The following is a 14660-nucleotide window of genomic DNA, read 5'->3' on the forward strand; positions in this document are numbered from 1 at the left end:
TGCGTTTCATCATTTCCCACGATGACGGGTCTACCCAATGAGCGGTGACACAAAGATAAGATTCAGGTAGACCATGTGGAGCCGACCAAACATCACTAGTTAAGTTTATTCCCGTATTTATATTTTCAAAATATGCAATTAGTACCTCTTTGGCCTTCTTCCACAATTTTAAACAATAACGTTTAAGAGTATGACGACTTACGTGAGTGTATTGTGGTTAAAGCGTATCTCGAATCATGGCGGTTAAGCGAGGGTTGTCGAAGTGGCTAAACGGCAAAGCTTCTTGAATCACAAACTTCGCCATACGATCTTGAACTCGATCAATTTGGTATGTAAATATTCCGCCTTCACTATCCATTTGCGTTTGTTGCGAATCGACGTTCTTTTTCAACGCCTTGCAATACAGTTTTTCGATGTGTTTCTTCAAATTTGAATTCGAAAGTGGGTTTAAATAAACCCACAAAACTTGCACCGAGCCTTCAATGAATGGTCACTCAATTCAACCAAATCCCAATTGCACCAAATCTCTTGATTACGATTATGAGGTACAATACGAACGAAACTTTGTTCGGCGTTGGAACCTTGACCAACCGATGATTGTGAGGCAGCCATAACAACAAATATGAATATAGAAGAAGAGAAAACAAGAGATTAGAGAACTCAAAACGTTGTAATAGCGTTTTTTTGTATTTTTTTGCGTTCGGGTTTGCGTTTTGAGTGTTGTGATGAACCCACGACACCAAATACCTATTTATACTAGTAGTGGGGTGCTTGGGGGAGCCAAAAAACGGCTATTTTTGACCCCAACGGTCAAAAAACGGCCAAAAAAAACGATTTCCAACGGCTATACTCGATCCAACGGCTAGAACCAGTTAGGAACCTAGGAACCGGTTCCGGTTCGGTTCCGGTTCCTACCCGCCCCCACTCAGAAATGCAAGAACCGGTCACGGATCATTGGGTTGAATCAGATAGGGTCCGGTTCCTACAAAAAACGGGTAGGAACCGGTTCGGTTCCGGTTCGGGTCCACCGGTTCGGTTTCAGGAACCGGTTTATTTGATCATCTCTACCTAAACCCGTAAAATCACAACACACCATCAATTGAATAATGGTTTTCTAGTAAACTAGTTTCATATCAATGATGGTTGTTGGGTTAACTTCAATTAAGTTGAATAATCGTTTTCTATTCATAGTTCGGTTTTCTTTAAACGACAAATGTTACTCATGCTATTTTACACTAATAAACCTAAATATTCCTCTTCTTTTTATTCATTCACCTCTTCACTCTCCAGTACAACAAATCAAATCAAATCAAATCGTGTATTAACAAAGTTTTTGTTATAGTTATGGACTAATAGGTATACAAAAGCATCATTTTTTCATTAAATCTATAACAATTATTTCTCAATCCTAATAAAGAGAAGCATCAAAAATTATAATTAATGGTATGAAATCCAAGTATACAAAAAAGAATGAATATAGTTAATATAAGCAATACAATGCAGTAAAATAAATACCGAAGCATGATCGTTGTGTGTGTGATTGAAGAATTCGAAATGTTTCACTAAAGGATACGGATTAGGTTATCTCGAACCTAGTAAAGGATTGAAAATAAATACACATGCTTTCGTAATGGGTAAAATTGACATTATGAGAATTATTAACAAAGAACATATATAAAACTCAAAACTTTGTTTTAACATACATAATATTTGTTAAGATTTGTAAAGATTATTTATGAAATTAATACTTTATTATTTATCATGAAACACATGAACAAATCTATCTATAATATATATAAACGAAAACTTTAAACGAAAACTTTAAAAGTTCTCTGGTTGCTTCCTATATTCTCTCAAGTCATCAGATTGCATTATTTGTAAATGGAGGTTTCTCATGCATTTGACCCGAATTCACGAGTATGAGTCTCACTAAACCCAGATATTCCTTAAACGGGTTATAACATCTCATTAAATTAAAAACTAATCTCACCAAATATTTGATATGAAAATTTATAAAATAGAGAGATACTAAAAATTAATAAATCCTATATTTAAAAAAATATTTATAATTAATAAACAATTTTATAGTAAAAAATATAAGTGTGTCACGGGTCTTACCATACCGAGATAGCTTTTAAAACGGGTTATAACATCTCATTTATTTATGAAACTCTTTTATCATCAAATCTTAATTACATTATTAACTTTCTTATAATAAATAAAATTAAAATCCAAAAAAATATATAAATATTATAAACGAATAATGTAAAACAACCCCATAATACGGGGGGATAAAAGCTAGTTATATGTATATATTGAAGGCCAACCTTAGTTAGGATACATGTTAAAGTGACTTGCAAGCAAAGTCGTAGCCCTTAGACCACCCGCTATGGGGCGCGGTGGGTGGTCTTTTTGGGCGCGAACACCGTAGAGGGGCGCCGTTTGAGGGTTGGGCGCGGTGGGAAAGATCGTTGCCACGGCCGGCGCGGATAGGAAATTATGTGCCCCCCCTGTCTCTCTCAAACACACATACATACCTTGCCAAAGTTCCGACCAATTTCTGGCCGACGATAACACACGTGTTACAATCTTCGTTGGACAAATCTCGACGGCATTGGTAGAGACCAGTGATGGTGGTGGATGAATCGTTGTCTCCGGCGGTAGTTTTGAAGAAGGTGGTGATGGATGATTGTGAGACGAGTGTTGTGTAAAGGGTTTTGAGGTTTTGGGTGGCTAGTGGGTTTTGGAAGTTTTGGTTGGCGCAACCTTTGTAGATTAGGGTGGTGAGATCGGTGGTGGTGGTGAGGTGGAGGATGAGGAAGAAGAGGTGGAGGAGGTGGGTTTCTAGTGAGGCCATTTGAAGGGTTAATGGGTTATTGTGTTTGTGTTTGTTGATTTTTTGGTTTTATAAAAAATAATAAATAAAGGGGCTTCGAAGCCCCCACACCATTGAGGGGCATCTTTGGGGTGGGGCTTTGAAGACCCCAGTGCCCACTTGGCGCTGACGTGGCACTGGGAAGGGGCTTCGAAGCCCCTCACCATAGAGGATGGTCTTAGATAGCACGTACATTAGGAAAGGTGGTGAAGGCCGTGATGCTATAAAATGTACTATACAATAGGGTGATCTAAGGCCGTGATAGCACGTACATTAGAAAAGTCGTAACCCTTAAATAGCACGTACATCTAATAAAAGACTTATCTTTTGATGCATCATAAAAAAAAGTTCCATTGCCCGGCTTTTCCTTCGTGTATTTGTTTTGCAGTGCACTACACAATAGGGTGATCTAAGGCCGTGATGCTATAAAATGGTTTATGTGTTTGCTGTTTAAAACACTAGAAAAAGAAAGACACAGCTTTATTATTGTAATTCGTGAATTCATATTAAAGTTATTCTATTATGTTCCTAATGAATAAATGCACATATATTGTATAGTAATAGTAATGCTCAATCAACACCTTTGGTAAGTTTTAAAAAAAATGTTTTTTACTTTGTGTGAATGTTATTTTTATTATTTTTTTTCTGGTTGCTAAGTGAACAATTTTGAACACTTACGTTAATTCAACACGTTTGTCAAGTTTATCATGTTTTATAGATTAATTTTTTAGTTTGGTTTGCTTGATGCCTAGTGGCTGTATGATAGTAAGCCGATTCAACATGGCTAATCTTCCAAGTAATAGACTTTTAAAGCGGTTAGACTTCAAAGAAATAGAAAGAATAAGACGCAATTTTACTTCAACTTTCTTCTTTAACATTTAACAAAACTAAGAGGCCTTTTATAAGGCTTACAAACTTAAAAAGTGAAACGTGCATATGCATGAACTACTAAAAACATTGACATAATGGAATTAAGAAACCATGGGGGGGTGGGGGGGGGGGGTTGTTGACGGCCTCTGGCCCGACACTCCGCTAGACCTGGAATTTTTTTAAATTATATGTATTTTTATGAAAAACAATATGTAAATTTAGTGTTTAAATTCAATTACATAACAACTAGCTTGGCTTTTAGTGGGAAAGAGGTATAACTCTAAACCAAAAGGTTACGGGTCTAGTCTCGTTTGAGACATGTTTTAGTCTATTTTTATACACAAGTTTTTTACACAACCCAAATCATAATCAAGTATGTCCAATTAAAAAATAAATTGTTTAAATCCAACAAAATACTCATTTTACTTGAGACCCAAACTTTTTTTCACCTTCCCAAAATCGGCCATGTAAGAAGCTAATCTAATAAGCTGTAAAAATAATGCTAAAATGAACATGGAGGTTGTGTTGTTGCATGGATATCACGTGAGTGAAGATATTGGCCACGTGGGTAAGACCATCCTCAATCACAAATCAACTCAATCCAATCTTTATTAAAAAAAACTAATTTCGTTCTCTTCCACCTAGTACCAACACAACCAAATGAGTCCATAGGATAGGATACAGATAACAACCAGTACGATACAAGCCTAATTCCCTGAAGTCCAGTGACCGGAACCTGCAAAACAGACACTGTGAGCTCGTTTCGGGAAGGACAAGAGGGGGGGGGGGGTCTTCCCGTAACCACCTTCCGCGTGAGAATAAGTACAATCCTGGCGAAGATAGTACTTAAGTGTATAGTGAGAGTACAGTGGTAGTGAATGAATACCTCATGAAAATTGAGATGGTATTTATAGCCGAAGAGTGTGGGAAGATGATTGGGCCAGCTGTCCTTTTCAGAAGATGCTCTCGTAACCACCTGGACACGTGTCTTCATATGATAGGTTCAGTTATACGTTGCATGTGCATGTATAACAACCTGGACACGCGTCCTTACGAGATAGGATGATAAATAACCTTGGCATGTGTACGGTTATAACGGTCTTACCAGGTGCCCTTCATTAATTGGTCGAGAGATCACGTATTGCCCAAGAAAGCATCTTGGTAAATCTTCTGGAAAGTAATTAGTTAATAACAGCTGTCCTGAGGCATTGCCTCCTAGTCAAATTTTGTGCGGACGGGTACTCCGTCTTGCGGATGACTCTTGAGGGTGCCAGGATGCTTCCGCATACGTCATGTGGGTGTTTCTTCCTTAGACGGTTAAGCGGGTGATCTGTATGTCCCGCGGGTGTCTTGTGAGGAGCTCTTAGTCGACCCGCGGGTGATACTTAAGGGTATTTGGGTCTTTTGGTACCCTACCTCTATACAAACTTTCCGCACTCATTAGCAACCCAATCTACATATTATTTTTATTAAATAAATAAAAATTATAATAGTTGTTTAAGTGATTAGAAATATAAAAAAATTTATGTAAAATAAACAATATATATATATATATATATATAACTTGAAATTATTTTAAAAAAATAAAAAAATTCAATAATGATTAATATTTATTTTATATTACAAAATATATATAATTAAACAAACTATGTTTTTAATACCATTTATACCGGCGTGCCCATAAAAAAAAGCTGAACATGACTATGTTTTTTGTTTTTTTAAAAAACTTAATCATCAAAAGTTATTAGAAAAATCCAAGCTTAGAGCTAAAACTAATTGGTGCGAAAGGAAAAGAAAAATAAACTAAAAGCATGTCCATAAAGGTAGTGACATGTGGCAAATCAAAATATTGCAAACTAGTTTGGTGTAGAAACATGTAGTCTTGTTTTTTTAACTTATTTTTAAATTCAAATAGTGGAACGACCTATGTTGAGTTTGCCAAAAGGAGTGGTCTAAGTATCCTTGTAAGTCTATGTTATACAAAAATGAAGAGTGTTAAAAGAGCATGTTAAGATCTATAATTTAATAAGTATAAAATTAGATGATTTAGTTGAAATACATTTTAAATTTGAGTGATATAATTAAGAAAATATAGTATGTTTTTAGTATAATTATAAATATAGGGACAGAAAAAATACTTTTAGGTTAGAGGTTAAATATTATAGAAGGTTTGTACCCATCCATGTGAAGGGTGATATTTGTTTCTTTCGTGTTGGGTCCTATCTATATATGTATTGAGTGATTTATGAATCGATGAAACAAGTAAAATAAAATCTCAATTAGGGTTCTTTCTATTTCTCCGATATTATATATATATATATATATATATATATATATTGTTAGGGCTTATTAACATCCATCGAATTTGTTCTTCATACAAATAGAAATAGAAATAGAAATAGAAATAGACAAATGGAGGGAGGTGGTGAGGAACAACTGAGTGTGGAAGAGCTTTCTTCCAATCTACACACTTACAACCAACAGCTTCTACAGGTATCATTTACAATTCCCGAATTAGGGTTTCATATTCCATTAATTCACTTGGGAATTAGGGTTTCATATTCTTTAATTTCAGTATAGTAGTAATTATGCTCAAATTATCAGGTGAGGAAGCTGTTGAACAAGGATCCTAGCAATTATGAGTATGCTGAGATGGAGAAAGAGCTTCTCGAGGTATTATTATTACTCTTCTTTTTCATTACACTCACTCTTTATTATTATTCCTTCTGTATATCTGCCTGTTTCTTCACCTACCTTAACTACTCTCATAAACACACACATGGATATATGTTTTCTATTGCTCAAACGACTCACAACACTTCAGAATGTCTCTTCTCCCTTTGCAAGGTTACAATTATCATTTTCTCAACACTTGGTTCAAGTTTATATAACACATAAACCTACAAATAATATTTGGATTTCTAAACTCTAAAACCTTAGTTGTTAATAGCCAGCACTATTAAGTGTATAGCCAGCCCTCAATAGCGACAATTAGGATTTTTTTTTCTTTTGGGATTTTAATCGTCCAAACAGCACCAATATCCATCAATTGCATCCAGCGCTACAAATAAGTTTTTTTTTGTTTTTTGGAAAATTTTCTAATAGGTTACTGCTAACCATCTAATAGTGACCGCTTTGTCATTGCTATTCCTACATAGTGTATAGGTAGTTTGTCTCGCTATTGACCGCTATTAACAACTATGTCTAAAACTTCATCAAAGATGTCCATCACTTGTATCTTGATTTCTCTGCAGGTCTGCTATATGTCCCGATGGCCGATCTACATCTGTCTCTCCTGATTCAGATGTCACTTGACATGATTATGAGTTTGAAACTAGTCAACAACATTATTTTTATCTTAGTGGTGCACAAAAACTCCAATGCATTTAATGTTTGACTTTGAACGTGTTTCTGCAGGTGATTGCTTTGACTGAAGAACTTCTAGAAGCTGCACGGGATGAAGCTGGGAATTCTGGACTTGGTATTGGTACAAGTGCTGCTCACATGTCACCTAATTTTCACCATTCCGGAGGCACCTCACAGAGTAATATGGTAAGTTTCTTCTTACATATTAGATATACCGAGCAATGCTGCGTGTTATGCATCTAATCTCATTTTCTTTTATTTTTTCAATCAGCAGCCAATATTTGGCGGTCACAAGCTTCCTGTTGGTGCTAAAGTTCAAGCCGTTTATAGTGAAGATGGCGAGTGGTATGTTTTTAATTTTTTTTATTTGCAGCGTTTCATTTTTTACTTATATGTATCTATGTTTGACTTAATTAAATATGCAGGTATGATGCAACAATAGAGGCTCTTACACCAAATGGGTATTTGGTTGCATACAACGGATGGGGAAATAAGGAAGAGGTACAATTTTTAATAAATCGTCTGTCGAGTCTTTATATATAGCTTGACTGATATTCTGTAAAATGTGACAATTATGTGCAGGTTGATCCTGATAATATTAGGGTTTTAGATGATGCGACAGTTGACCCGCTGCTGGAAGCTGAGAAGGAAGCAGAAGCCACAAAACAAGCTCTGAAACGCAAGATCGCTTTAGCTGCTTCTACTGACGAATTCCAGTCTAAAAGCTTGCCAGCTAAGCTTCGTATTGAACCAGAAGACTCGGAGGATGTGGTAAGCATATGTAGTTTATATATATTAAATAATTAATTACAACTCAATTTATTTGGTTTTTAATTAATTAAACATTTTCAGAAAGCTGCTAAGCGTAAGAAGATACACCAATTTAAGTCGAAGATGCGAAAGGAGCAAATAGAGGTTGCGCAGAATAAGAAGCAAAACGCATGGCAACAATTTCAAACCACCAAAGGTCGCGCCAAGAAGGTGTGTATGATATCTTTCTATATATTTTCGGAGGCTTGTGAACTTATTATATTGAGTTTTTCATATTAATCTTATTTTTGTTTTGTTTCAGATTGGTTTCTTTTCGGGTCGGAAGCGGGAAAGCATATTCAAGTCTCCGGAGGACCCGTTTGGGAAGGTGGGTGTGACGAGGAGTGGGAAAGGTCTTACTGATTTTCAAAAAAGGGAAAAGCATCTTCATCTCAAGGGAGCTAATGTGGAAAACACTGATGATTAACAAGCTAAGTAGCATCTGATGCACTATTTTCTTTAGTCTTGTGTTGGTTTACTTGTAGAGCAAGGAAACATACAACTCTTTGGATTGTGAGTTTGACTTCAAGTTAACTTTTGCTAGATGCATTTGTACTTTATTAATATCTTATGTTGCACCTACATATCAAAGTCCTGCCTGAGACTATCCTCTATGGTGAGGGGCATCGATGCCCTTCTACATTGCCACGCCAGCAGCCACGTAAGCACCGGAGCATCGAAGCCCCAACCTATAATGCCCCACTATGGTTTAATGTCCCTTGGGCGCTCATTATATATATTTATATCCCACAAAATATGCCCCAAAGGCACCTGGCGTTCGAACGATCTTTCTTCCACCGCGCGTCCCTCCCTCCATTGCCGCCCCCGGCGGTGTTCCGCGCCCCCAGGCCACCCTCCACCGCGCCCATAGCATGGAGTCTGAGTAATAATATTTATTTGCTTTAGCCTTCTCGTGAAACTGGTGCTGGCCGGCATGGAGTCTGAGTAATAATATTTATTTGCTTTAGCCTTCTCCTGAAACTGGTGCTGGCCCGGCTGTGTTGCCTGGCCAATTGGTTTTGTCATTGTTTATATAATCGGCTAATTGTTATAGGTTTTTGTCAATATCTAAGTGGTGAAGTTGCAGCCGTGACATAATAATATAGGTTGAGCTTATTCTTTTTTGAAAGCAAAATTTATTTTAATTTTCGGCTTATTCTTTTTAAAAGAAAATTTATTTTAATTTTTGGGACTCGAACCCACGATTTTTGGGTATAAACTTTATAAAACTTGGATTTATATACAAATTTATCTAAATAACATTTATAATATGTGTTGGTCTTTTAATCTTCTAAAATGTACATCAATGTTCCAAGTCTAAAATGGCATCTTGATAAATTCTGTTAAAAAGAATGCAAATTGTAGTCTGCTACCAATACACAAAGCTTGCCCTTGATCACCTATATGACTATCAATGGTGATAGCAAAATCACCGGTAACGGGTAGGAATTGAAATTGAATATATAACGGATAGATCAACGGCTCGTTTCGGATACAGATTCACCACCGAAACAAACAGTCGGGCTGCGATTTTTAACCGAAGGTACAAACACACCACTCCGGATAAGAAACCGTGTCTAAGATCACCACTCGAGATGCCAAAATCGAGCTAGCAAAGACAAATCTATCTAACTCTCACACATAAGAGATAAATTAATCAAACTCATTTTAAACAAAAACTCATCTGCCTTCATTGGATAAAGAGAACAGTACATATAGAAGTTAAAAGAAACTACCCACGTTCTAATTTTAGGGAAATAAACAAAGTACTACCTAAAAAGCATAAAGAAAAACTAGCCAAAGCTTTAAAAAAATGCAGTAACATAAACTAAAAAGGAGTGGGCATAACCCACTGATGATGGCAACGTGGTGTAAACAACCCATGGATCCTTCAACCTCCTCCATGGGGCTCCATCTGGATCAACTTGAGCCCAATGCCCACTGGCCCATTCTGTTCACTAGACCCATATATAGTAGCTGGCCCAGGTCCAATAAAATCAACAGCTGACTCGTTTAAATTCTTAACGTCTATTCCATGTTGATTAGATTTACCGCTATCATCCACTCCACCTTTGCGAAAGTTTGCCCTCAAACTTGAGAAAATAGAATCAAATTTATATAAAGAAGACATGTCAAAAGAAAACAAATATAGAGCCCGCTGGTTGCGGTAATGGGGTGACAGGGTAGTAAGGTAATTTTCCTTCCCTCTTTGAGAAACGAGTATGTATTTTGATGCCCATCGTGCATAACCCGCCTATCAAATAACCAAGGTCTACCTAATAATATGTGGCATGCATCCATGGGCAGAATGTCGCACCAAACTTCATCTTTGTATTCCTATCCAATGGTAAATAATAGTAAGACCCGTTTGGTGACTCGAATACCTTTACCCTGGTTGAGCCAATGGAGATCATAAGGTGAGGGATGTGGTTCAGTTGACAGGTTCAATTTTGTGACCATGGATTGTGAAGCAACATTAGTGCAGCTGCCGCTGTCAATGACGACTGAACAGACCTTGTTCCCTATACTGCAACGAGTTCTAAACAGTGACTCTCGTTGTGCATTGTCACCTTGAACTGCAGTCCTACTTTAACACCCTTTGTATCATCAAATTCTCGCCTTCATCAGGGCCCACTACCACTTCTTCAACGGTTTATTGAGGAGTTGATTCTTCATCAAACTTAGGTTCGGTTTCAGCCTCAAATTCTGCTAAAGTGATGACCCGTTTGTTAGGGCACTCGGATGCGAAGTGGCCCAATCCTTGACATCTAAAACAACGCCGAGATACTTTGGAATGCGGGTTAGCTGTCTCTGGTGTTGTTATGGCTTTTGTAGAAGCAGGTTTGTGTGTGGGTAGCACAGGTGAGGGTATGGTAGTAGTAGCAGCACGACCCACTTCAGCCTTTCCTTTCATCACTTGTTGTTGGTCTACTCTATGAGACAACATTGTCAATTCTGCCAAAGAAGAGTAGGGTTGCAGCTCTATAACATGTGCAATTCTGGGTTCAAGACCTCCTAAATACCTGACAAGAGTTTGTGGATCATCTTCATTCAACCCACACTTCATGATGAGATACTCAAAATCTTGAGAATACTCTTGGGCCGGTCGTGATCCCTGTTTCAGAGAATGAAGCCTGGAGAAGTTGTCTTGCACATAATAAGTAGGTAAAAACTTTTGCTTCAGTAGCTTCTTCATATTGGACCAAGTTCTCACCTTATCTTTACCCAAGCGTTCCCTTTAACACAAACATTCTCCCACCACGTAGAAGCGTATTTTCGCAGCTTTAAGGCTACGAGCTTGACCTTCTTGTCATCGGTTGTTTGTTTGTAGTCAAAGACCCTTTCTACAGTACGCATCCATTCAATAAAAGTATCCGGATCAAGCTTCCCGTCATACTCGGGTATGTCAACTTTGATATCGTTGCTGTAATTGGTGTCTCGGTGTTGGCGACCATAGGGATTGTAGTCGGTGTCGTCATCTTCAACTTCTGGTCGGTAACGAACGGGGGTTCGATCCCGGCCCCGCTGTTGTCGCATGGCTGCTGTTAGTTCACGAAACTGGTCTTGTAATTCTCGTAATTGATTTTCCACAGTTCTTCTTTCGTAGGCCATGATTGTAGGTAACAATTGACAGAAATTTAGGGTTGTTGTGGATAGGAACAGTGGAATCGAGCTAAGCTCTGATACCAAATGATAGCAAAATCACCGGTAACGGGTAGGAATTGAAATTGAATATATAACGGATAGATCAACGGCTCGTTTCGGACACAAATTCACCACTGAAACAAACAGTCGGGCTGCGATTTTTAACCGAAGATACAGACACACCACTCCGGATAAGAAACCGTGTCTAAGATCACCACTCGAGATGCCAAAATCGAGCTAGCAAAGACAAATCAATCTAACTCTCACACATAAGAGATAAATTAATCAAACTCATTTTAAACATAAACTCATCTGCCTTCATTGGATAAAGAGAACAGTACATATAGAAGTTAAAAGAAACTACCCACGTTCTAATTTTAGGAAAATAAACAAACAAAGTACTACCTAAAAAGCATAAAGAAAAACTAGCCAAAGCTTTAAAAAAATGCAGTAACATAAACTAAAAAGGAGTGGGCATAACTCACTGATGATGGCAATGTGGTGTAAACAACCCATGGATCCTTCAACCTCCTCCATGGGGCTCCATCTGGATCAACTTGAGCCCAATGCCCACTGGCCCATTCTGTTCACTAGACCCATATATAGTAGCTGGCCCAGGTCCAATAAAATCAACAGCTGACTCGTTTAAATTCTTAACGTCTATTCCATGTTGACTAGATTTACCGCTATCAAATGGGGTGTGCAACGGGTCAAACCTGGACCGAAACCCAATTTTCTGGAAAATGGAATCTTAATTTTGTTCTTTCTTTTAACAGCTTTTGGAACTAAAAGCCACCCTCGGGACCTGAGTGAGCCTTCCTGAAACGGGATGTCAACCGTCCATACTGATTTTGACACTCCGAGTCTGACTCTCCCAAGAACACCATCAAAGAGGAAACCCATGAAAGAAACTCCTTGAGTCAGGTTTCGAACATGAGACCTCATCCTCATGGCTCTTAATTTCATTCTTAATGTCTAGTTGGAATTAATTCTCTCAAACTCAATCATGCAAAAGAATTCAATAATCCTTCCAAAATGTGAAGGAATTCAACTGAAATAAATGGAATCTCCAACCACAAACTGTGTTTGGCGGCTACCTGCTAACCGTGTAATGCCTACTTATGTCTCCCGTCATATGATCACAGCCTTTCGGTTGTCAACTCCGCACTCCCCTTTCATCAAATATTCAAGGTTTTACGTTTCTCATACTTTCTTGAACCTATAGTACTAATATTTTAGTTACTTAAGATTATGTTATTGATGAGATTATGTTTCTTTAAGAACTATTTATTGATTGGTAAATCATCAGTAATTATAGAAAATTTATTGGTGACACTTTTCTGTAACATAAATCATTATAGAGCTAGCTGTTTCTGTAACATTTATCGTCCTTCCAAATCTCATCAATAACATGATCTTAAATAACTAAAATATTTAGAACTATGGGTTCAAGAACGTATGAGAAACGTAAAACCTTGAATATTTGATGAAATTATGAATAGTGAATAATACTTAGTGGAGTCAAATACCAAGGGCTGGTTATGTGAAGCCTACAAAGAAAGACGAGCGATTTTTTGTAAATTGTTGGTTTACAGAAGGGAGTGTTTGTGATTTTGACATGTCGTCTTTCTTTCTGTACACTTGCAACAATGTTTCTGTTTAGCATCCTTTTATCTTTAGATTAGATATGTGTAATAAAGTATCAGGTGATATAATAAGAAGCATTAAATAATTAGCACAAGCTCCTTGGCTTTCTGTTCCTTTTCTTAGGAGGCTCTTTTTTTCAATCGTGATGCTATAACAATGAAACTCAGAAAACGGACCAAAATTTATTTCGTTTAAACCACCAATAAAGTTGTTAATGACTATTGCCATAGTCTTGAAGACAACTTGTCAAACCATACAACAATCAAAGTATCTTACACAACCCAAAGAGAAGCCAACTGCAAATGCAGCATAAACATTCTAATAAAGATGAATTTATTTAAGGGGCAAACATACAAAATAAAGATAAAGGTGTAGGAAACAATTTGTCTGCATTTCCTTCCTTCTTTGCAGCACCTGATACCAAAAACAAAATACCAGCAATCAAATACTTATGTTCTTAAATCCCGTATGAAACAAGAATACAGACCTCTAACCAAAACACATACGATGCAGCAAATCCGATCATTGTGGAAACCAAAAGACTACGTTATTATTAAAGATTTAAGTAAAATTCAATGACGAAAACCTATGTTTGTTATATAGGACTAAAGATGTTAATTTATAAGGGTAAAAAAGAACCATATTAAACCATGATAGAACTTGTCTGCTGATCTATGATTTTGGGTAGATTCACTAACTCACTCACCTCACCTCACCCTGATATGATAAGAAAAGAAGATAATAATCATTTTCAGCCCTAACTAACTAACTAACTAACTAACTAACTAAACTCATATATACTGGATGCCCCATCTGACGGGCTTCTACCACTCAGCCCATGTTTCACATTCCCACTTCCTTTTCATTTTTTTCCTTTTTATTTTTATAACTCATTTCCCCCCCTTTTTTTTTAAAAAAAAAAGCCGTATTACACAAACTTAAAAAATCACTAACATCCATTAGTTACGCTCCATTAAAAACAAATACCTCCTTAGTTGGGACCATCAGGTTAAAGTTTGGATTGTTATTTATCATTAGGACATAATTAGAATTATTTAAAACCAATATTCCAAAAAAATAAAAGGGTATATGATAACACTCATTTTGATATTTTGTTTAGAGCCGGTAAGAAAACAAAATGCAAGTAAGAACAAATCCTTGAACCTACCGTACTATTAAGCAATAACTCTTTCCATAAATAATATATATTTTTATAATTTTTTGTTAATATAATATTTAAAATTATATTCAGCTTAATTAAATTCAACATATTATAATTTACTATACTAATAATAAGAGTAAGGTTAAAATACAAAGTACAACAAAAATTAGAAAGATTCTAATTCATTGATTTAAATTTGGATGATGAAGATTAATTTAAAAATAAAAATTTGTTACAGAAAACTCAGAAAATCGAACAAGAACGATCAAATTGAGAGACTATTAT

At 36.6% G+C, this 14660-nt stretch overlaps 1 protein-coding gene across 2 annotated transcripts; it reads left to right on the forward strand.

Annotated features, from left to right (window-relative positions):
* The first annotated feature begins 6141 nt into the window (after positions 1-6141).
* Positions 6142-8503, forward strand: LOC143586709 (uncharacterized). Of its 2 annotated transcripts, none has more exons than XM_077068189.1 (8): positions 6142-6238; positions 6350-6418; positions 7163-7297; positions 7383-7456; positions 7537-7612; positions 7694-7882; positions 7964-8092; positions 8184-8503. In XM_077068189.1, exons 1-8 carry the CDS (start codon positions 6158-6160, stop codon positions 8346-8348), a joined length of 918 nt encoding a protein of 305 aa, XP_076924304.1. In that variant the 5' UTR covers positions 6142-6157; the 3' UTR covers positions 8349-8503. The 2 variants fall into 2 exon arrangements, with proteins under 2 accessions (XP_076924304.1, XP_076924305.1); XM_077068190.1 differs by having other exon boundaries at positions 7386-7456.
* Positions 8504-14660: the final 6157 nt, after the last annotated feature.

This window comes from Bidens hawaiensis, unplaced genomic scaffold, assembly GCF_021521415.1.
Source record: "Bidens hawaiensis isolate Kalapana, Puna unplaced genomic scaffold, B.hawaiensis_p1.1 tig00034773_1, whole genome shotgun sequence".
Taxonomy (NCBI): Eukaryota; Viridiplantae; Streptophyta; class Magnoliopsida; order Asterales; family Asteraceae; genus Bidens; species Bidens hawaiensis.